General features: G+C 36.7%; 1 protein-coding gene across 33 annotated transcripts in view; it reads left to right on the top strand.

Moving 5' to 3' along the window:
* Window positions 1-24,489, top strand: part of DLG2 (discs large MAGUK scaffold protein 2) — a 2,168,441-nt gene that overhangs the window by 1,456,279 nt on the left and 687,673 nt on the right. For 31 of the 33 annotated variants that reach the window (XM_063783330.1, XM_063783332.1, XM_063783324.1 and 28 more), the window contains one exon: window positions 7,925-7,975. In XM_063783330.1, coding sequence (XP_063639400.1) covers window positions 7,925-7,975 — 51 coding nt within the window. Of the gene's footprint in view, window positions 1-4,190; window positions 4,471-7,924; window positions 7,976-24,489 lie in introns of those variants that run through there. The other 2 variants (XM_016922467.4, XM_054661595.2) reach the window with 2 other exon arrangements.

Genomic DNA, 24,489 nt, shown 5'->3' with positions numbered 1-24,489 from the left:
TGTATGGAATAATAAACCTTGGAGACTTTGGAAGGATGAGAAGGTGGGAATGGAATGAGGGATAAGAAATTACCCAATAGATACAGTGTACCTTAGGTGATCCTTACACTAAAAGCCCAGACTTCACCACTAAGCAATATATCCATGTAACAAAACTGCACTTGTACCCCTTAAATTCATATAAATTTTAAAAATATAGTGAAATATGATAAAAAGATGGGAATAAAGAACATCAGCCTCCTCAAGTTTTTTATTTTGGATTGAAGTACAGCAAAACTTTCTTACCTTTTTTCCTTTTTAGAGAGAAACAGCTACTTACTCTTTCCCTCCAGAAACCTGAGATCTTTGAAGAGTAGAAATGGAAAAAATGCTTATGGTAATGTCCTTGAGTGGAGCCAAGACGGAAAGTGATACCACTATTTAGTTTCCCCCCTGTTGAGGCCTTTTATAGGTTAAAGAGAAGAGATAAGACAGAGATATTCAGAGGTCAGAGAGATATCACCTGGCAAAATTATGGGTTGCCAGTTAGGATCTTTAGAATAAAGAGTAATAGAAAAATCACAGTAACAATTGGTCAGGTGCAGTAGATAGGAAGAAAAGCCCTGTTGCTAGGTCAGAGCTGGGAGGGACCTCAGAGGTTATCTATCTGCATGAGAAAATTAAAGCATCATGACAAGCCCAAGGTTACCTAGCATGTTAAATCACAGACTCAAGAGTACAATGCAAGCATCAGACTCTTAAGGTCAGTGCTGTCTCCAGTAGAACATTCTGAAGATGTGGTTAATATTGCTGTCTCTGTTTTGATAGGCCTACACATTCTCATGAACACCTGCCATGAACACACTCAGCTCATCCCATCTCCTCTATGAAAAGTTTTCTGATTCACTGCCGGTAGAATCACCTATTCCTATTGCCTCCTTTATGTCACCTCTGCAGCTGCTGCAGTCTATAGACATCTACCATAGCACTCCTATCGCTTTGTTACATGTTTCCATTCACTTGTCTCTATCTGTTAGACTGAGTTATTTGAGGGCAGGAACCATATTTCACCCATCTTTGTATCTCCAGTGCTTATCATTATACCAAGTACATGATAGGTACTAAGTATTAATGTATTTAATTGATGTTTTAATTTATTCAGTATTTAAGTTGGAAATTATTTTTAAAATTTCCAAAAATTTCCTGAGATGAGAGGATAAATTCAAGCCATATTTCACAGGAAAGGGCAGCTGTTGTTAGGGGCTGCCCATACTTATGCAAAGATACAGTTTAAACACAACTCAATTTTTGGAGTTCATAGGTGACTTGGGTCTAAAGATTTTTCTGGAGACCTGCTATAATCAAGGCATGGTGTCAGAAGGTACAAGGGTAAAAAAAGGTTAATATACAACCTGTGCTCTCATGAAGATGAGGATATAGGAAATGCCTTGAGAACAGCCTTAAAAAAGTGAGTGCCAATAGCAGAGCAACATAATGATCAATACTTGGCAAGGGAATATTTTTTTAAAATGAAAAGTGAGTATACACAAGATTGGGAGAAAGTTTAGTTGAGATTTTTTTTTTTTTTTTTTTTTGAGACCAAGTCTCACTCTGTTGCCCAGGCTGAAGTGCAGTGGTGTGAACTCAGCTCACTGTAACCTCTGCCTCCCTGCTTCAAGCGATTCTCATGCCTCAGCCTCCAGAGTAGCTGGGACTACAGGCGTGAGCCATGATGCCCAGCTAGTTTTTGTATTTTTAGTAGTGATGGGGTTTTATCATGTTGGCTATACTGATCATGAACTCCTGACTTCGAGTGATCCACCTGCCTCAGCCTCCCAAAGTGCTGAGATTATAGGGGTGAGCCACCACGCATGGCCAAAATAATATTTTGAGTGAAGGCCACACTTGTTTGAGAACAAAAGCTAAGGTAATTCCTATACACAAGGCAGTGCATCTTAGATTGGTTCAAGAAAAAGATGTTTGAGTTAGGAAAGGCTTTTAGTGGATGTATAGAAAAAAACAAGTTTGTTTGCTTAAGTTGTGTATTACTGGAGAAATTAGCAAACATTCAGTATTTGATCAGACAAATTTTGTGACCCTTATAGATTTGTATCCAGAACTAATAATAATAGCTATCATTATTGAAGATCTGCTTTGTGCCAGACAGTTAACATGTGTAATATTATTTATTCCTACCAAGAATTTTATGAAGTAGAAACTGAGAAGACAATTGTTTGGGATTTTAGCTAAAATTTCTTTAATCACTTAAGATGTGTGATAATTCATATAAATTACCTAATTTAATCCTTGCAATAACCATACGAGGAAGAACTATTTTTAGTACTATTCTTCACATAAAGAAATTGAGGTTTTAAGAGATTAAGGAACTTGCCCAAACTCGCACTCATCAAAAACGTTGGAAAGAAGATTCAAATCTGTCTTTTCTTACTCTGGAAGCCATGTTTTTGCCTACCAAGTATCACACTGTATGTAAGGTCAAGTGTAAAGAGCAGTAATGCATCATGACATATTTACTATAAGAGATACTCCAAAAGAAGGGAAGGATGAATATTGGCAAGGTACTAAAAAAGAGGAATGCAAATGAGTGTGTGTGTGTGTGTGTGTGTGTGTGTGTGTGTTGATTTGCTGTGGCATTTGGTGGTGGTGTGACCCTGTAATTCAGGGCTTCTGAGAGGAGCCAATCTCAGAGATGAGGATAAATAAACAAGGAATGGCAAAGGGCATGGGCCCAGTAGGCATGGCATCCCCATTAGCAACCAAGGTCTTCTTTGAGTGCATCAGGTTTAACCCATCCAAAAACCTCATTTGTTGATTCATTGATTCATCTACTTACTCACTCACATAGTCATCATTGCTAGTCACTGTAATGTATGCTGCATCTGTGGATGAAGCAAAGTGGCATTGCCCCACCTTACTCTGGAAGTGACAAGAGACCACAAGAACTGGAGGTCCCAATTTGCATGATGATCACATTCCTCCCAAAGTCCAATTGTAGTGCCAAATGCTAAAACAATAATAATCAGAGGTATACCTTGTTAACTATATCATAATTACTTATAATAAGGAGAAGGATTAGAACATCGTCTATCATATTCTCTACTACTGACTTAATCTATGTAAATGACAAAGAGTAAATAGATCTGCACATACCTTGCACGTGGCAATAGTGGCGCTGCAGCTTTAGTCTACCTCTATATTTTAAATATTAGATATCACTCTTGTATGAGGCCTTAATATATTTGTGTTTTGGTGCCTCTTTAAAGGTTGTGTGTTTCTTTAGAATATGGCTGTATCTTAAAATATTTTCTCAGTATCTGTCACTGTTCTTGACACTTTATGCATGCTTAATAATTGCTCTTTGGGTAGAATTGTGTTTAGTCTAAAAAAGTGAATGCTTTGATATCCTTGTTTCAGCACTTTTATAATATGTGACACAGAGATATATGAAAATTTATTCATCTTGGGCCAGGCGTGGTGGCTCACGCCTGTAATCCCAGCACTTTGGGAGGCCAAGGTGGGTGGATCACCTGAGGTCAGGAGTTTGAGACCAGCCTTGTCAGCATGGTGAAACCTAGTCCTTACTAAATATACAAAATTAGCTTGGCATGGTGGTGCATGCCTGTAATCTCAGCTACTTGGGAGGCTGAGGCAGAAGAATCACTTAAACCTGGTATGCAGAGGTTGCAGTGAGCCAAGATCGCACCACTGTACCCCAGCCTGGTTGACAAGACTGAAACTCCGTCTCAAAAAAAAAATTATTCATTTTGGAGTCTAGTATATCCTTAGCCTTAATGAAACTACAAAGGTGGCAAAGAACAAGCAAAACATTTCAGAGAAATTATTATTTAAGATTCCAATGAAACAACATTAAAATATGGATAGTTCACATTTGTTATTTATGGAGAACCTCTTTTCAGGAGATAAAAATATATCTGAAAATCAAATTATATCATCATCCAGGCAGGTGGTTACTATATCATTGAAGTAGAAAAAAGGCCATAAAATTAACTAAAAGCTGTTGGAGAAAAACAAATATTGAATGCATTCAACATTCATTAAATTAGAGCTTTAAATTAAATACCAAGTTTAAATTTGAGTTGGCTGTGGGTCACTCTCTTTACTTAACTGCCATATGATTCTAGGAAGGCTACATGCTCAGAACAGTACAGGACAATGTGTGACATCAGTTTGATTTTCTGGCCACCAGAGAAATCTACCAGCTGTCACCACAGAACCATAAAGTTCAGAAAAATCAAGTATCTTAAACATGCACACACATTTTTCAAACACTGAAAAGTTTAATCTATTTGACTGACTCTCCAAGTCTATGAAAATGTCAATCCTCTGATTTTTCTAGTTCTCAAAGTGGAGAGGAGGCTGTGACAGTTAGGGCTAGAACTGGAATAACAGAAACCCCAACTGTGAAGCTCTCCGGGCCCCAAACTATCAGTAGCATAAAATATGACCAAGGTACTTAAATATTACCGTAAGTGTTACTGTACAAGAAAAAAAATGTATTTGGCTGAACTCTTTTGAGGAAAAGAAATTGAAAATCATATGTCGATAACCTGATTGGGAATATAATGAGACACTAAGGCAAGTTCAAACAACAATGGATTGTTTGCAAACCACCCAAAAGATGATGGGAGCCATTTATAACAGTTTTGGTTTTGCTGAGTGAGGATACGCAAGATTATGGTTAGGGGTGAATTACTGTAGATACCTCTCAGTGTTTCATCACTCAGTAAGCAACCACTGTAGAGAGTTTATTTAGAAATAAAGTCGAAATAAGTATTTAAATCCTTATTTAATACTGTACTGGTACATTGGTTTGAATAGGCACCAAATTTTCACAAATTAAGATCGAGGTATTGTTTTTTTCTTTCTTTCTTTCTTTTTTCTTTTTCTTTTTTTTTTTTTTTTTGAAGCAGAGTCTTACTCTGTCACCAGGCTGAAGCACAGTGGCACTATCTAGGCTCACTGCAACCTCTGCCTCCCAGGTTCAAGCCATTCCCCTGCCTCAGCCTCCTGAGTAGCTGGGACTACAGGTGCACGCCACCCTGCCCGGATAATTTTTTGTATTTTAGTAGAGACTGGGTTTCACCATGTTGGCCAGGATGTTATCGATCTCCTGACCTCTTGATCCGCCTGCTTGTGCCTCCCAAAGTACTGGAATTACAGGCATGAGCCACTGCGCCCAGCCCTGGGGGGGTATTCTTAGTTCTTTTGTTCTGTCTCATTCTTTCCCTCAAGATATTTGCCATTTCTTGTCTTAGGAGTCCTTTGGCAGAACATAGACCACACTCTCCCTGTAATGAGAGAATAGAGATTAGGGCCTTTCCAATGTCTTTTCTGAACTCTCTCACTGGCTCCTGTGATTCCATGCTCTAAATGCTCCTCATGTGAAAGGTTGAAATGATGCCTCACCTATGCTAAAAATCCTTCATGCTTCTATGAGTTCACTAAAGCTTGTTGTAGACATGGGATGCCTTGTTGTTGTTGTTGTTGTTTGTTTAGTTTTGTTTTTGAGACGGGATCTCACTCTTTCACTCAGGCTGGAGTGTAGTGGTGCGATCTCGGCTCACTGTAACCTCCATCTCCCTGGTTCAAGCAATTCTTCTGCCTCGGCCTCTGAAGTAGCTGGGACTACAGGCATGTGTCACTATGCCCAGCTAATTTTTGTATTTTTAGTAGAGATGGGGTTTCACCATATTGGCCAGGCTGGTCTTGAACTCCTGATTTTGTGATCTGCCTGCATCAGCCTCCCAAAGTGCTGAGATGACAGGTGTGAGCCACCCAGCCGGGATGCTTTGTTTTAAAAGCAAAGTTACACTGCAACCTTGATGGCATCATCTCTCCTGATGAAAAGAACCTGGATACTGTTGAATTAGACAAATGATATTATTTTCTTGAGTTGAAAATGAAAGACCCATGAGGTAAATATAAGCCTGCAATAGTTTATGTAGCTGACTAAGGAACTTTGGAATACCAATTAGGATATGCATATATAATACTTCTAAAAATCTAAGAGTCAGCATTTATGATCCTAGAAATGTTAAACGTAGGTTTTGATGGGCCACAACTATGCAGTGTATGCCACTAAAATATTCTTGTCTTTTAAACATTTCCTAAAAGAATTTCTTTGACTCTGAGCCTTTAGACATTTATTATTAGAGGCGTGTTTTTCTCTCTTGGAAGTTGTTTTTTTCTCCCCGTTTTGCAGCACTTTAATAATGTGAAGTGATTCACTCTGGAGAAGCACTGAAGCAAAGAAAAGCCTCATGGAGCCATACTGAGGGAATGAAAACGTATCTCATTAATTCAGCCTTCCCCTATTGTCCTCTTCCTATCCATCAAAGAAAATTATTTTAAAAATCATTCATATGGAAACATACAAGGAGTTTGAAGTGTGTTTGTGTGTGTGTGTGTGTGTCTGTGTGTTTTACTTTTGCATATACAAAACAAAACCCTCTAGAAAGCTGCTAAAGCTTTCTGACATCATCAAGTTCTTTTCTGTGAGTCATTAAGTTGCTGAAGCCTAGAAAATCAAATTTAGTTTAGGGCTGTTTGATAATGTAGTAAAACAGTAAATTGTGATTCACCAATTAGCTCACGTAATTAGAAAATCAAAAACATGCTGTCAGTGGGTGGTGGACACACCTAAGTAAAGTCCATTGTCATTGTCATTCTATATGTTCACTGATTATAACTATAATTACACCTTTAGGTGATGATACTACATTCAATTTTTTGTTACGAAAGAGAATCCACAAATATCTATGTTTATAAATTACACAAGTAAATTAATTACTTAGTTCAGTCACTCATTCATTCACTATCTTTTCCTTCATTATTTTCTTGCCAGGCTCTGTATTAGGCAACAGGGCTGGCTGTCTGGGCCTTGCCTGCATAGAACTCTCAATCCCTGGTACTGGGTATAAATTCTTCTAAGATAGAGAAGTAAATGTAAGTTAGAATCCTACAAAAATTATGGCTTTATAGTTAAAATGTAGTCCTTCTGGCTGATTCCTAAATTCCAATGATGTTGCCAAGACACGTATCAGAAATAAGAAACAACCGATTTGAGAATTTTCTTGCTTAGAGGTTTTGCCTGGTTGAGAAGAATTCTGAGATAGATGAAAATGAGAAAGGAATATTTGTTAGATTATTTTAAACCAACTTTTCATATGGCCTCTGTGCACATTTGTGGAAATCTAAGGTGCCTGGCTGTATTTAAAATGTATTTCTCTCTGTAAATTCAAATCAATACAAGGATTGGTTGGATGGTTGAAACAATTCGTCACTAAGCATTTCAAAATGTGTCTTACTTTGCTCATTTCTTACTGCTACTGAGGTACATAGGTAATGGTTATATGGTCCAGGGCTTTCCAATAAAGATAATAAAAGGATGATGGGGATGATTTACCTGAGCTTGAGCCACTAAAGAAAAGGTATTTCTCAGATGATGCAGTCATTTTCATGCTATTTTTCTATTCAAAAATGGAACAATGTTGTTCTGCCATTATCACTGATTTTTAAGGTCATATTTTAGTGTTCAAACATAACATTTTTTAAAAAACAAGAAAATTATTTTCCTCATAATTGTATCATTGCCCCTAGATGATTTGTTCTTTGTAAGCTCACAATATGTATTTTGTGTTATTATACCTCACTACAAAAAAATCACAGAATTACTAAGGGAAGCAATAATCTTTGAGTTTTTTTTGTAGCATCTCAGTCATATATTTTAGAATAGCTTAGATTATATTTCACTTGAATGAAAATGCACAATCAGAAATAACAAGAAAATGTGGTTATTTATAGCTAGAATGAAAATTTAACCCCCAAGCATTATTTAAAATGCAGCTGTCTCCTCCTCAACATGTATTTAATAGTTCTCTTCTTATTTTTTCCCTATTTACAGGTCAATGGGACAGAAATTGAATATGAATTTGAAGAAATTACACTGGAGAGGGTAAGAAAAAATTTTGAAAAATCCAAAGCCCCAATCTTGCATTTCACATTCTATTCTAATCTTAATGAGTTGTCTTGTGAAATTATACAATTGTGTTTTATAACCTAGAAGTTTCCCACAGGACTCACAATGAGAATATTAATGAAATGCTCACAGTAGAAAGCATTGAGACAGCAGACCAAATAACTGAACGTTTAGTATGTAAATTTCATTGCCAGGATTTGGAGAAATGAATGGAAAAGAGAAATGTTTGATGAGCTTGTACAGCACTTTGTTCTTAATGGTTTTATTATTAGTGTTTTGGCTATACATTATTTAGATATGTTACAAGATGTTTTCATTTGTGTGATATCGATACTATCATCATAATTATAGTTACCATGTGTTTCTTACTTAGTTTAAAAAAAAAGTGGTGCATTTTAAAACTACTCCCATAGGAAAAAACACAGCAACCCCATAGAGCTCTGCAAATATGCTGGTAGGGTCCTGGCAAAGTGCTTTGACAAATTAAGGAAACTGTGCAACACAACCCTAATATATGTAAATATTTTACAGAACAATAAGAGAAAGGCCAAAGACCGTGTAGAAAAAAGTGACCAAAAAGCATTAACAGGACATTCATTAAAAAAGAAAAAGCCAATAAACAAATGAAAACCTGTTCAACCTCATTAAGAACAAAGGAAGACAATGAGAGCAAACAAGTTTTGCCTGTCCAATTGACAGAAACTTAAAAGGAATGTGAATATTCAATGCCAGTGAGAGGTTCTGAAAATTAGTACAACCCTACAAGAGCAATTTGGAAACATAGATTAAAAGCCTTTAAAATGAATACACTCTTTGACCCAGAAATTGTACTTACAGTAGCGGACAAATACACAATGAATGTGCATATTGATATGGTTTATAATAGTGAAGATTGAAAAACATAGGTGTTTAATAATAAACAAAAAAGGATAATGTGTTTATTATGTATTCATGTAATATAAATTATATTAAAATATACTGAAATAATACTTTAGAAAAATATGTAATTGCAAGGATAGAAGGTCTACCTAGATTATATTATTAAATTAAAAATAAAGTTTTAAAATGGTATTTAAAATATAATTCAATAGACACAAAGCTATATAATATAATATATATACATAAATACACTCATAAAGCCTGGAAGGATGTACACCAAATGTTACACATGTTGGTGGCTAACTCCTGTTAAGGATTTTGGGGTAATTTTTAGTTTATCCTTCTTGCTTATATTTATTTCATAAACCTTCTATGATAAACGCATACCACATTTAGTATAAGAAATAAAAATGTAAATATTTTCACTAAGCTATCATTCAAGCATAAATGAAGATTGTAGACCTGCACTTTAATTTATATCTCCTTTTTAGTTTACTAATTATTCACTTTCCTGAGTCAGAGCATTTCTCATCTTCAGGCTGATTTTTATCAAGTGTGAGTGCTTTTAAACCAAAATTTACGTTGAAACTTAAGTGTTTGACAGATGGGTTCTTTAAAACTTCCATTATGGACTTGATAAAATTTTAATGGTATGCTAACTGGAGAAAAGTGAGGCTTATGGAAAATGAGCTCAAATGAGACAAAAAAACACATTTCTCCTGAATCATTAAGTTTCTCTCCAAGACAAGCTATATGATTTATGGAGTGCAGTACAACATGAAAACGTGGGGCCTTTCTAAACACAGGACTCAATGCAACTGAACAGGTCTCATGCCCGTGAAGCTGAGCCTTCTCCTTTTTCCTTATCCAATGTACATCACCATTTTGAATAGAACACTATTTAGTTGCCCTGGTATTGGAGGTCAAAAAATAAAAGCTAACATTGGTATGAGAGAGAACACTCAATAGGAGTCAGACAACTGTGGGTTCTAGTCTGGATTCTGATCTTACTTGTTTCCTGATCTTCAGCATGTCAGTTTACCTTGCTAACTTCCTGCCTTGGGGTTCATGACCATACTCTGAACTTTGTTACTGCCATTAACTGCCCCCTCTCCAAAGCCTCTATGTCAAGCAATATCTTTGTGAACACTTCCTCCCTTCTGTTCATATCATTTATTCTAGTACCTTCTCATTGAAACTTCTTTAGCCCCATTGGAACCTCAGATCATTGATTTCACCATTTCTACCCAGCTTTCACCTTTCTTTATGCCCTCTCTTCCCTCCCCACCTAGCATGTATTACCTGGTCCCTCACCCTAATTCTCCCTCTCATGCACTTTTTTTTCTCTTCTCTAGCTTTTTGTGCTCATCCAGCAAAACCCCAGTCCAAGTTAGCTTACGCTGGTTAAGCCAACACTTTCCTCTTCACTCCATGCCACTGCCTCAGCAACTGGATATGGCTAGAGAAACACTCACTCATCTCACTTTAAATATTTAACCATTGATTTTAAGTGAACTCTCAAGACTTTCTAGCAATTCTTATACACTTCTTTAGAAAAAATCACTTTCTCATACTCTGGGACAACAATTTCATACCTTATCATATCTCCTCAAATCTCAAGCACTCTCTTCTCTCATCTTCTCTTTCAGCTGTTGACCTGCCTTAATATGTTTTTGAGAAAATCTAAGCAATCAAATGAAAACCACATTTTCCTACTACCAGGTCTACTAGTATATTCTCCCATGGCAATGAAGGAAAGTTCCTATTCCATTCTAAGACCAACTTTTTACTTGTTACCTAGACTCCATTACCAGTTATCCATTGAATGATTTTCCTTCTGCAGTTATCTCCTCTCTCTTCTGCAATATCAAGCCCTATCTTGCTTTTTACTGAATAACTTTAACTCAGGCACAGTATATCTTTCATCTTAGAAAAAATAAGTAACCGTCCCCTGACCCTATGTTTTCCTTCCACTATTACCTCATTATTCTATTTTGCTTTACCAAAAATCTAAGAAAATTGTCTATTTTCATTAGCTCCCCTTTATTACCTCATTTTTTTATTTTAACCTGTTTCATGTTCTCATCCCCACAATAGTCATAAATCCATTTATATCAAAGTCATTACTGGTTCCATCTTGCTAAATTGAAGCATCAGTTCTCAGACCTAACTGACTTCTTAGCAGGATTTGATGCTTCCTCCTTCCTTAAAGATGTCAACATTTTAACTTCCAGGACAAAACACTCTCCTGTTCTTTTACCACCTCAATGGCTGCCCTTTCTCAGCCTCCTTGCTGGCTCCTCCTCTAAAGGTTTCAGCACTCCAGATACCCAGTGTACAGACCTCTTCTCCATCTTTTCTTCATTCCCTAGATGGCCTCATCCAGACTCATGCCCTTAGATACCAACTGTCAACTGATGACTCCCAATTCTGAAGCCATGACATCTCCCTGAATGAGAACTTCAAATGTGTATGTCTAACTGTGCAGTTGGCATCTCTGCTGCTTGATTATTAAGAAAGCCCCTTCCCTGCAGTCCCTCTTCTCAGGGCCAAAGTAACTGCTGCCCTAATATTCTTCATATTGACTAATTGGTTCTATCATTTCCCATATTATTTATGCCAGAAAAATAATCTAAAATCTAAAAGTCTTGCTCAATTATTCTTTATCCTCAGCATTCATGAGTAAGTCCTGCTTGTGCTACCATGAAAATATATTACAAAATCAGTCAGATCTTACCACCTGCTCTGCTGAATCCTAATCCAAACCAATTTCATCCCATGCCTCAACAACCATAATAGCTTCCACTTTTACCCTGCTGTTCTCCTCCAAGTAACCCGTTATCTTTTTTCAAAATGTTAATATAAGCCAGATCATACCACTTATATTCTTAAGACCTTCCAAAGGTGATAATTAACTTCATTATCATTACATACAAGGCCTTCTGTAATGTGACACCTGCTCCTCTCTCCAACATTATGTGCTCACCACCAACTCTTCATAAATTTCACTCTAGCCACAGTGACCTTGACATTTCTCAAACAAGCCAAGCTTTTCCTAACTCAAGCCCTATATGTATGTTATTCTAGGTGCCTGGAAAAATTGTCCGTTATATCTTTACATGGTTTATTCTTTTTATTGTTTAAATATCTGCTCAAATATCATCACCTTAGAAAAATCTTCCCTGTTCACTGTAATTAAATTAGTACCATTTCCATCATTCTTTTTTCCCATTTTATTATTACTTAATTGCACTCACCAGTATCTGAAATGTATATTATTTATTTATAGTTTATTTTGTTAACATCTATTCCTTCCTGTAAATATATGCAGTATATAAATATAAAGTGATTTAAATACAATTTTTCTAGAACAACATCTGAAATTTAGTGTATACTCAGGGAGTGGTTGGCATCTAAATGAAGTTGGCCTGGTTGTATTACTGGAAGGACAGTAACATAGACGCACATGGCCTGGTTTGAATCCAGGTTTGAATTCTGGCTCTAGCACTTTCTGGTCAAGTGACCTTGAACTACATACTTAACCTCTCTGTACCTCAGTTGCCACATCTGAAAATGAGGCTAAACTGTTTATAATTACCCCATAAGGCCGTTGTGATGAATACATGAGTTAACATAAAGGTTTAGAGCAGCATATATAATTATTCTTAATATTTTCTTTGGTTAACATGGTAGTTCTCACAAGAATTATTTATAAATATAATTGAGGAAGTTATTAAAGACATAGCATTCCACTCTCAACAAACAACTTAATCTAACAAGAACTTCTTTTGTTTCTGCTTTTCTTTTCTTTATTAGATGTCAAATACCCAATGACAAATAAGTTATGGTATTTGCCACGTGCATTTACAGCTTATACTTTTTCTATGTTTAACCTCTGTAACATTTAATTTAAGTAATAATCACATTTAGTAACACTCCTATGAGGTAGATGTTGCTAACTCCATTTTACATATTAGGATACTGAGGCTCAAAGATTAAATCACTTGCCAAAAATCATAGTTTTATAAGAGATAGAGTTAGGATTCAGCCCTATGTCCAACAGATATTAGAATCTGAGCTTATTACCACTGAATTAGACTGCTGTCAAAATTAAGCTTAAATATCATTTCCTCCAAAAAGATTTTCTTGACTTTCACTCTTGGGCAATATGCCTCTTTGAAAACAACAACAATAGGCCAGGGGCGGTGGCTCATGCCTGTAATCCCAGCCCTCTGGGAGGCCAAGCTGGGCGGATCACGAGGTCAGAAGATCGAGACCATCCTGGCTAACACGGTGAAACCCCATCTCTACTAAAAATACAAAAATTAAGCTGGGCGTCGTGGCAGGCACCTGTAGTCCCAGCTACTCAGGAGGCTGAGGCAGGAGAATGGCATGAACCTGGGAGGCAGAGCTTGCAGTGAGCCGAGATGGTGCCACTGCACTCCAGCCTGGGCAACAGAGTGAGACAACATCTCAAAAAAAAACCAAAAAAACAAAACACAAATAGAGAATTTATCACAGTAGATGATAAATAAAATCTGTTTCTTCCACTGGCCTATGAATTCTATGATGAAAGGAATTTTCTCATAATGTTCTTTATGTTATCATGGTGACATTAAAAGAAAAGAAAAAGCCCCTGGGCAATTTGTAAACAAGTTGACGACTCCTCCTCTACAGTAGCATTGTTTAATGCATTAACCACTTGCCACACAGAGTGAACTTCATGAATATCTTTTGTACATTTAATTGTCAAGCACTTGTTAAACATAGGTACAGGGCACAGACCTTGTTTCAAAGAATTTTGCAGCCTTGTGGAGGACACAGAAGTAAATGCACAAAAACTATGACGATAAGTAGATTGCTCTCAATATGTGGTCCGCATGAAGTAATTTCCTGAGGCATCATAACTGAGCTGGCTTATGAGAGGTGAGAGGGAACAAGCCATGTAAAAGAGAGTGAAAGCCAGACATCGCAGCTCATGCTTGAGGTCCCAGCTACTCAGGAGGCTGAGGCAGCAGGATCATTTGAACCCAGTAGTCTGAAGCTGCAGAGAACTATGATTGTGCCACTGCATTCCAGTCTGGGCAATAGAATGAGACCCCACCTTTAAAAAATAAAATTTTTTTTAAAAGTAGTGGATGACGGCCTCTCAGATAGGGAGTAGCAGGTGCAAATGTTAATGGGCCCATGGAAAAGTAACATGCTAAATAAAAATTCACAAGTATTATACAAATATATTCATTTATGTCTAAATACACACATGCTTGGGTGGTACTTTTGTATTTAATATTTACATTTGCATATATTTCAAATATGCAAAATATACAGTGATGATTGCACATACATAAACTTTGGAGTTCAGTTAAGAAATGTATCTATTACCAAAATTATTTAATTACACTATAAGATTTTAATACAGTTGACTATATAAAAACTGAAATTCTATCAAATATCTACTCAAACCCTGCCTGTTTTTTTATTCCTGTCACTATTATTAAAAATAGCTAAAGAGACCTAGAAAAAATGAGGAATTTAGAAATTCAAAAGCTTTATATTATTTGAAGTAACAGATCCTTAATTCTATTTGAAATTAGGAATTTTCAAAAAGATCAACAATGTGAGATAAAAGAATTTGGTCTAAATAAATCAGATATCTAATGATTTTCTAGTTATTTTGATATCTGGAGAGCTGGGGAGGCCACTATTAGACAACTTTAATGGGTCTCTTCTTACCTGGCAATTCACTAATACTGTTTTTAAAATTCCCATGTTACATACCTTATATCCTAAACTTGTTTCTTCTATAGGAATTTGCATGATGCAATAAATCAGTCATTTTTCTTTTCCCTATAAGTCATTCTGTTTTGGCAGAGGTGAAATAATGACTAACAAAAGTCAGTAATTTACATTTCAGGAAATGGTTCAGATTTTTAAATTTTTTTATTAGTTGCAAAAAGAATCCCTAACTTGTCAGACAAAACGTTCAAACAGTATCACATGGCCATACATTCTGCAGCTGTTGGGAAAGCACTCCAAATGTTTTTTTCTTCAGTGAGGATGGGAGGAATATGAGAGTCAAATAAGGTAGCTGATAGTCATTTTAGCATCTTTGCAAAACTGTAATCATGCATACTGGTCAGGGTTATAAAAGCATCATAAATCTATTATCCATGCTCGGTCAACTAACTACTCTTGATACAAATCATGTTGGGGGTATATAAGCTATTAATTTCATACATGGAAAATGTATAAATTACTCAGAGTACGCAATGACATGGACTTGACTTAGCTGCATTTGCTAATGTCATAAGAATCCAGGGAGTCAGGAAAGCTTGAGATATCAAAGTTGTCTATGGCTGAGAGGCTCAGATTGTGATAGTAAAAGGAATTTGTGGAATTATACTCTAGGCATCTTTGAATTTTCCCTTCTCTTTTGTATTTTCCTGTCCTACAAAACACCACATATATTCTTCTATCATTCCTAGTATATTTTTGAATTATTTCCTCCTCCATCAACTTGGCAGAATTTAGCCATTAATTATTTGTCTTAAATGGCATACCTGCATCCTTTCCCAAATACTATGTATGTGCAATATTGCAGCCAAAGTGATGTATTTAAAACATAAAAATGATTATGTCATTTTTATCCTAAAATTTCTCCAAAGGCTCTTTATTGTCTTTAGGATAAGGTTTAAACTCTTTGGTATATTATTTAAGGCATCCATGGATGTCCTCTTCATCTTGCCAGCCTCATTTCTCCCTTGGAGCCCTAGTTCATATCTTGAAGTGCAGTCATTCTGAACTACTTGCAGTTACAGAAATACATTTATATAATATGTGTGAATTTTAATCAGTGGTTTATTGGTTTTGGTTAAAGGTGTTGGAATAATTTGAGAAGAAAAATAAGCTTATAAAAACAGTGGGGGCTGGTACTTGACTACCAGTGGCCCCATACCCAAGACATCTGCCCACTAATCTGCACCTGGCATTGGGTGTGTATTTCCAGGGGCAGACCCTTTAGATCACCAGGCTTTGGAATTTGCAGCCAGAACTGGTAGGGTCAGCCTGAAGTAACACAGGGGACTAGACGGCTGACTAGATGTAGCTGGGAGCACCTCTTGCACTGAAGGAAACCAAAATATTGAGTAAATCATCACACTTCGAATAGATCTTTTGAAATAAAACGTTGAAAGTTTATAGAGAGGTGACATAGAAACCAAAGTAGAAGAGGGGGGAAACTGGGAACCCTGCACAGAGTTGACAAGCTCCAGGGCCAGTTCCTGGCCCTAAATAGGACCTAAAGAAGGGCATACATTGCTGGTGAAACCCAGTGCAGAAATCTAGTCACAAACAAAGAGCCTCAACCCTCTAAAAGCATCCAGAAATGAAGCCAATCAACTATACTCAATATATATCACGATTCAACTCTAAAAGAAATAAAGAATATAAAAATAGGTCCACTTTTTGATGGTGTTGTTTGTTTTTTTCTTGTAAATTTGTATGAGTTCTTTGTAGATTCTGGATATTAGCCCTTTGTCAGATGAGTAGGTTGCAAAAATTTTCTCCCATTCTGTAGGTTGCCTATTCACTCTGATGGTAGTTTCTTTTGCTGTGCAGAAGCTCTTTAGTTTAATTAGATACCATTTGTCAATTTTGGCTTTTAGACTGGATTAAGAAAATGTGGCACATATACACCATGGAATACTATATAGCCATAAAAAAGGATGAGTTCATGTCCTTTGTAGGGACATGGATAAAGCTGGAAACCATCATTCTCAGTAAACTATCGCAGGGACAAAAAACCAAACACTGCATGTTCTCAGTCATAGGTGGGAATTGAACAATGAGAACACATGGACACAGGAAGGGGAACATCACACACCAGGGCCTGTCGTGGGGTGGGGGAAGGGGGGAGGGATAGCATTAGGAGATATACCTAATGTAAATGACGAGTTACTGGTTGCAGCACACCAACACAGCACATGTATACATATGTAACAAACCTGCACATTATGCACATGTACCCTAGAACTTAAAGTATTAAAAAAAAAGTATCTATCTATATGTAAATGTGCATTTGCATCTGTTTGAAAGAATAAGGGAAAAATGTGGAAAGTCTACAGCAGGTGTTAGTATTGGCAGCTCAAGGGGATGGGGTTGAAGATGAGGCTAAAGGAGATGATTTGCTTTCACTTTATGTATCTTTATATGATTTCCATTGTTAGAATAAGCATGTATTACTTTTGTATTTAAAAATATTAATGGCTGGGTGCAGTGGCTCACGCCTGTAATCCCAGCACTTTGGGAGGCTGAGGTGGGTGGATCACTTGAGGTCAGTATACCAGCCTGGCCAACATGGTGAAACCCCATCTGTATTAAAAATACAAAAATTAGCTGGGCGTGTTGGCATGTGCCTGTGGTCCCAGCTACTTGGGAGGCGGAGACATGAGAATCGCTTAAACCCAGGAGGCAGAGGCTGCAGTGAGCTGACATCACACCACTGCACTCCAGCCTGGGTGACAGAGCAAGACTCTGTCTCAAAAAAATAAAAATAAACTTCAAAAGCCTGTCCAAGTGATAGCAATGTAAGATAAAGGAATGCAGCCGTCTCAGGTGAGAAAGAATCAGTGCATAAACTCTGGCAATTCAAAAATTCAGAGTGTCTCCTTACCTCCAAATAATTGCAACAGCTTCCCAACAATAGTTCCTAATGAGATTCAAATGGCTGAAATGACAGACACAGAATTCAAAGCCTGGATGACAAGGAAACACAACAAGATTCAGGAGAAATCCAAAGAAGCCAGTAAAACTATCCATGAGTTGAAAGATGACAGAGCCATTTTAAGAGAGAACCAAACTAAAGTTCTGGAACTGAAAAATTCACTACAGGAATTTCATAGTATAGTTGCAAGCATTAGCAATGTAATAGACCAAGCTGAGGAAAGAATCTCAAGCTGAAAGACTGGTCTTTTGAATCAACACAGTCAGACAAAAATAAAGAAAAAATATTTTTTTTTAATGAGCAAAACCTCCAAGAAATATGGGATTATGTAAGGAGAACTAAACTACAACCCATGCTGGTATTCCCAAGAGAGAAGGAGAAAGAGTAAACAACTTGGAAAATGTATTTGAGGATATAATTCATGAACATGTCCCCAGTTTCACTAGAGAGGTTGACAGGCAAATTCAAGAAATACAGAAAACCGCTGCAAGATACTATACAAGATGACCAACCCCAAGAAACAAAGTCATCAGATTCTCCAAGATTAACATGAAAGAAAAAATCTTACAGGCACCTAGGAAAAAGGGTCAGGTCACTTACAAAGGAAATTTCATCAAGCTAACAGCAGACTTCTCAGCAGAAACCTTACAAGCCAGAAGAGATTGGGGGTCTGTTTTCAGCATCCTCAAAGAAAAGACATTCCAACCAAGAATTTCATATCCAGCCAAACTAAGTTTCATACACAAAGGAGAAATAAAATCCTTTCCAGACAAGCGTAAGGGAATTTGTTACCACCAGATCAGCCATACAAGAGGTCCTTGAGGGAGTTCTAAACAGAAATCAAAGAATGATACCTGTTACCACAGCAACACACTTAAGTGCATAGCACAGACCCTATAGGGCAACTATATAATCAAGTCTAAAAAACAGCTAACAACAGGATGACAGTATCAAAACTTCATATATCTATAGTAACCTTGAATATAAATGGCCTAAATGCCCCACTTAAAATGCACAAAATGGCAAGCTGGATAAAAAAACAAGACCCAAGTGTCTTCAAGAGACCTGTCTTACATATAATGACAACCACAGTCTCAAAGTAAAAGAATGGAGAAAGACCTATCATGCAAATAGAAAACAAAAAAGAGGCCAGGCGCGGTGGCTCACGCCTGTAATCCCAGCACTTTGGGGGGCCGAGACAGGCGGATCACGAGGTCAGGAGATCGAGACCATCCTGGCTAACATGGAGAAACCCCATCTCTACTAAAAATACAAAAAATTAGCCGGGCATGGTGGTGGGCGCCTGTAGTCCCAGCTACTCGGGAGGCTGAGGCAGGAGAATGGCGTGAACCCGGGAGGTGGAGCTTGCAGTGAGCCGAGATTGCGCCACTGCACTCCAGCCTGGGCAACAGTGCAAGACTTCGTCTGAAAAAAAAAAAAAGAGAAAACAAAAAGAGCAGAGGACAGTATTCTTATTTCAGAAAAAAAAAAAAAAAAAAAAAAAACAGATTTTAAAATAACAAGTCAAAAGTGACAAAGAAGGGCATTATATGATAATGAAGAGTTCAATTCAAAGAGGACTTAACTATCCTAAATATATACATACCAAACATTGGAGCACCCAGTTTGTAAAACAGGTACTTCTAGATCTATGAAAATACTTAGCCACATAATAATAGTGGGAGACTTCAACATTCTACTGACAGTATTAGATAGATCATCAATGCAGCAAACTAAGAAAGAAATCATGAACTTAAACTAGACACTTGACCAATTGGACCTAATAAACATCTACAGAATATTCTATCCAACATTGATAGAAAGTACATTCTTCTTGTCTGTATATGGAACACACTCCAAGATCTACTACATGCTTTACTGGTAAAGCAAGACTCAATAAATGCAAAGAAATAAAAATCATACCAAACATACTCTCAAACTACAGTGCAATAAAAATAGAAATCAAAACCAAGAAGATCTCTCAAAACCACACAATTACATAGGAATTAAACAACTTATTCCTGAATGACTTTTGGGTGAATAATAACATTAAGGCAGAAATAAAAAATTCTTTGAAATTAATGAAAACAGAACTGTGACATACTAAAATCTCTAGGATTCAGTGAAAGCAGTGTTAACAGAAAAGTTTATAGCATTAAATGCCTACATCAAGAAGTTAGAAAGATCTCACATTAACAATCTAACATTACGCCTAGAGGATCTAGAAAAACAAGAACAAACTAACCTCAAACCTAGCAGAAGAAAAGAAATAACTGAAATCAGAGCAGAAGTGAATAAAATCAAGATGCAAAAATATATACAAAAGATCAGCAAAACCAGTAGTTGTTTCTTTAAAAAGATAAACAAGATTTATAGACCACTAGCCAGAATAAGAGAAATAAAGAGAAGACTCAAATAAGCACAATCAGAAATGACAAAGATAACATCACAACTGATCCCACAGAAATACAAAAGATCCTCAGAGACTGTTGTGATCACCTCTATACACACAAGCTAGAAAATCTAGAGAAAATGGAGAAATTTCTGGAAACATACAACCTCCTAAGATTGAACCAAGAAGAATTTGAAACCCTAGGTAGCCCAATAATAAGTTCTGAAACTGAATCAGAAAAAAAAAAAAAAAAGCGAATCTTACTGAAACCAGTTTCACTGAAACTGTTCCAAAAAAATCTAGGGTTAGGGACCCCTCCCTAACCCATTCTACAAAGCCAACGTCATCCTGATGCCCAAATTTGGCAGATACACAGCAAAAAAGACAACTTCAAGCCAATATCCCTGATGTGAACATAGATATAAAAATTCTCAACAAAATACTAGCAAACTGAATCCAGCAGCACATCCAAAAGGTAATTCACTACAAGGAAGTAGGCTTTATTTCTGGGATGTGAGGTTGGCTCCATATATGCAAATCAATAAATGTAATTAATTACATAAACAGAACTAAAAACAAAATTCATATGATGATCTCAATAGATTTAGAAAAAGCTTTGGATAAAATTCAACATCCTTCATCATAAAAAATCTCAACCAACTAGACATCAAAGAAACATACCTCAAAATAATAAGAGCCATCTATGAAAGTCCTATAGTCAACATATGACATGGACAAAGCTGGAAGCATTCCCATTGAGAACTGGAATAAGACAAGGATGCCCACTCTCACCACTCTTACAACATGGTACTTGAAGTCCTAGCCAAAAGAATCAAGCAAGAGAAAGAAATAAAAGGCATCCAAATAGGACAAGAAGTCAAACTGTCTCTCTTTACTGAGAGAATAGAAAACTATGTATACTGTATATTCTATGAGAGTATAAAATACTATGTTTCTCTATCTAGCAAAACCCAAATACTCCACCAAAAAGCTCCTAGAACTGATGAAGCACTTCAGTAAAGTTTCAGTATATAAAATCAGCATACAAAAGTCAGTAGCACTTATATACAACAATAATGTTCAAGCTGAGAGCCAAATAACAATGCAATCCTATTTACAGTAGGATACAGTAGTAGCCACAAAAAGATTTAAAAACCTAGGAATCCATCTAACCAAAAAGGAGAAAGATCTCTACCAGGAGAACTGAAACACTGCTGAAAGAAATCAGAGATGACACAAACAAATGGAAAACCATTCCATCCTCATGGATTGGAAGAATCAATACCGTTGAAATGGCCATACTGACCAAAGTGGTTTACAAATTCAATACCATTCTTATCACTTTACCAACATTGTTTTTCACAGAATAAGAAAATACTAATCTAAAATCCATATGTGGCTGGGTGCAGTGGCTCACACCTGTAACCCCAGCAGTTTGGGAGGCCAAGGTGGGTGGATCACGAGGTTAGGAGTTTGAGACCAGCCTGACCAATATAGTGAAACCCCATCTCTACTAAACATACAAAAAATAGCCAGGCATTGTGGCGTGTGCCTGTAATCCCAGCTACTCAGGAGGCTGAAGCAGAAGAATCACTTGAACCCAGGAGGGGGAGGTTGCAGTGAGCCGAGATCATGTCATTGCATCACGAGATGCAATGTCATTGCATTGGGTGACAGAGTGAGACTCCATCTTAAATAAATAAATGAATGAATGAATAAATAAATAAATAAATAAAATTCTTATGTAACCAAAAAAGAGGCTGAGTAGCCTAAGGAATCCTAAGCAAAAGGACACAACTGGAGGCATCACATTACCTGATTTCAACTACACTACAAGGCTACAGAAACCAAATAGCATGGTACTGGCACAAAAACAGACACATAGACCAATGAAACAGCATAGAGAACCCAGAAGTAAAGCCACACACCTAAAGCCATCTGATCATTGACAAAGTCTACAAAAATAAGCAGTAGGGAAAGGGTTCCCTATTCAATTAATGGTGCTGGGATAACTGGCTATTCATATGTAGAAGAATGAAACTGGACCCTTACCTTTTATCATATACAAAATTTAACTCAAGATGGGTTAAGACTTAAATATAAGACCTCAAACTATAAAAATCCTAAAAGAAAGCCCAAGAAATACCCTTCTCAACATTGGCATTGGCAAAGAATTTATGGCAAAATCCTCAAAAGGAATCGCAACAAAAACAAAAATTGACAAACGGGACCTAATTAAACTAAAGAGCTTCTGCACACCAGAGAAACTATCAAGGGAATAAACAACCAACTTACAGAATGGGAGAAAAATCTGCAAACTATACATCTACAAAGGTCTAATATTCAGAATCTACAAGGAATTTAAACAAATAAACAGGCCAAAAGACAAATAACTCCACTAAAATGTGGGCAAAGTATATGAACAGATACTTCTCAAGAGAAGTCATACAAGTAGCCGAAAAACATATGAAAGATTTCTCATCATCACTAATCATCAGAGAAATGCAAATCAAAACCACAGTGAGATACCACCTCATACCAGTTAGAATGGCTTTTGATAATAGGTCAAAAAATAATAGTTGTTGGTAGGGACGTGGAGAAAAGGGAATGCTTTTACACTGTGGATGGGAATGTAAATTACTTCAGCCACCGTGAAGAGCAGTTTGGAGATTTCTCAAAGAACTAAGAGTTGAACTACCTTTTCACCCAGCAATCCCATTACTAGGTATCTACCCAAAGAATAATAAATCATCCTACCAAAAAGACACATGCTCCTATATATTTATCACAGCACTATTCACAATAGCAAAGACATGGAATCAACCCAGGTGCCCATTAGTGGTGGATTGGGTAAAGAAAATATACATACATTTACATGGAATACTACACAGCCATAAAAAAACCATATCCTTTGTGGCAACATGGATGCAGGTGGAGGCCATCATCCTGAGCAAACTAACGCAGAAACAGAAAGCCAAATACTGTGTGTTCTCACTTATAAGTGAGAATTAAACATTGGATACACATGGACATAAACATGGGAACAATAGATACTGGGGAACATCAGAGGGGAGAGGGAGGGAGGGAAGGTTGCAAGGCCTGAAACACATCCTACTTAGGACCATGCTCACTTCCTGGGTTACAGGTTTGATTGTACTCCAAACCTCAGCGTCACACAATATGCCTTTATAACAAACCTGCACATGTCCCCTGGAATCTACAATAATAGCTGGAAAAAATTATAATTTGTAAAATTCCAAGGAAAAATCAGAAATATCAAATTTAGAAGATTTTTTTATTATAAAACAAAAGGTAAATAAAAATAAAAATGGTGGAAAGAAGCACAGTCTTTGAACTCAGACCTTGTTAGAGTCTAGAATCAGCCACTTCCTGAATGACCGTTCGTTGCTTAACCCGTTAAAGCCTCAGTTTTCTCTGTAATGAATGGGTTACTACTATCTACTTCATAGCATTGTGGTAAAAAAAATAAAAATAAAAATAACATATGAATGCCTAAAAGAGTTCCTAGAACTAGATACTAGATTATCAATATTATTAGCTATTATAATGTTTATCCACAAACATTTATCTACCCCCACCTTTTTAAAGATGACATTGTTTGTATAACTTTAGGCTATGATTATTTGACTATATCAAAAGGCAAATATATGCTTCTACTTTGTGTGCGTGTGTATATGTGTGCACATATGTGACTATATTTGTGGTTAATAGTATGCTTTTTAAGTGATCTCTGAAATGTGTGTATGCCCAATTATTAATATATATTTAAGTATGTTAAGTATATAAGTGGAATCTGTCCTTGATTTACAACCATAATTTTTTCTAGAATAACATAGCACTCTGCAACTCTTTTTTTTTTTTCTTTATTAACTCATGAGAACTTAGTTCCAGGCTAGATAAGAAATTACAGTGTTTTATTTTCAATAGTTTGAGACTATGATATTTTGCTCTGATACCTTTTTAAAATATTTTATTTTAATGACTCCCCATTTCTAATCTCTGCATATAAAATACTAAACAGCTAGTGTTTTGTCGTGCATTAAAAGCACCTCTTCTTTTTAAAAAGCATCCTCCTCCTTTTAGGGAACTGCCCTTCTCCTCTTTCCAACCCCGTGATTCTGGGAAAGAATGCAGTCATAGTACCCCTGGTCACACAGTTGATTTGTCTAGAGCTGCTCATTGGAATAACCAGGTTAGCTAGTAAGAAATAATACTGATAATTAGACCAAATGAATCTCAACTAAACCCAATGGATCCGAACCTCTGGGGCTGGAGCATGGAAAATCTTTAGTTTTAGAACTATCTTGGTGGTCACATGTGCAGTTTAGAAGCTGGCACCTGAGCGAAATCAAGCCAAGCAGATTGTTTCTCAGGATTTTCTACAGTGGAGTATGGGAGCAGAGAGTGGGCAGCATTCCCACTGTGTAGTAAAGTGTGACATACAATACAGAAAAGTGGCCACTATGTGGTCTTTTT

The sequence above is a fragment of the Pan troglodytes genome, chromosome 9 (assembly GCF_028858775.2).
Source record: "Pan troglodytes isolate AG18354 chromosome 9, NHGRI_mPanTro3-v2.0_pri, whole genome shotgun sequence".
NCBI lineage: Eukaryota > Metazoa > Chordata > Mammalia > Primates > Hominidae > Pan > Pan troglodytes.
This window is presented reverse-complemented; position numbering and strand designations above follow the sequence as displayed.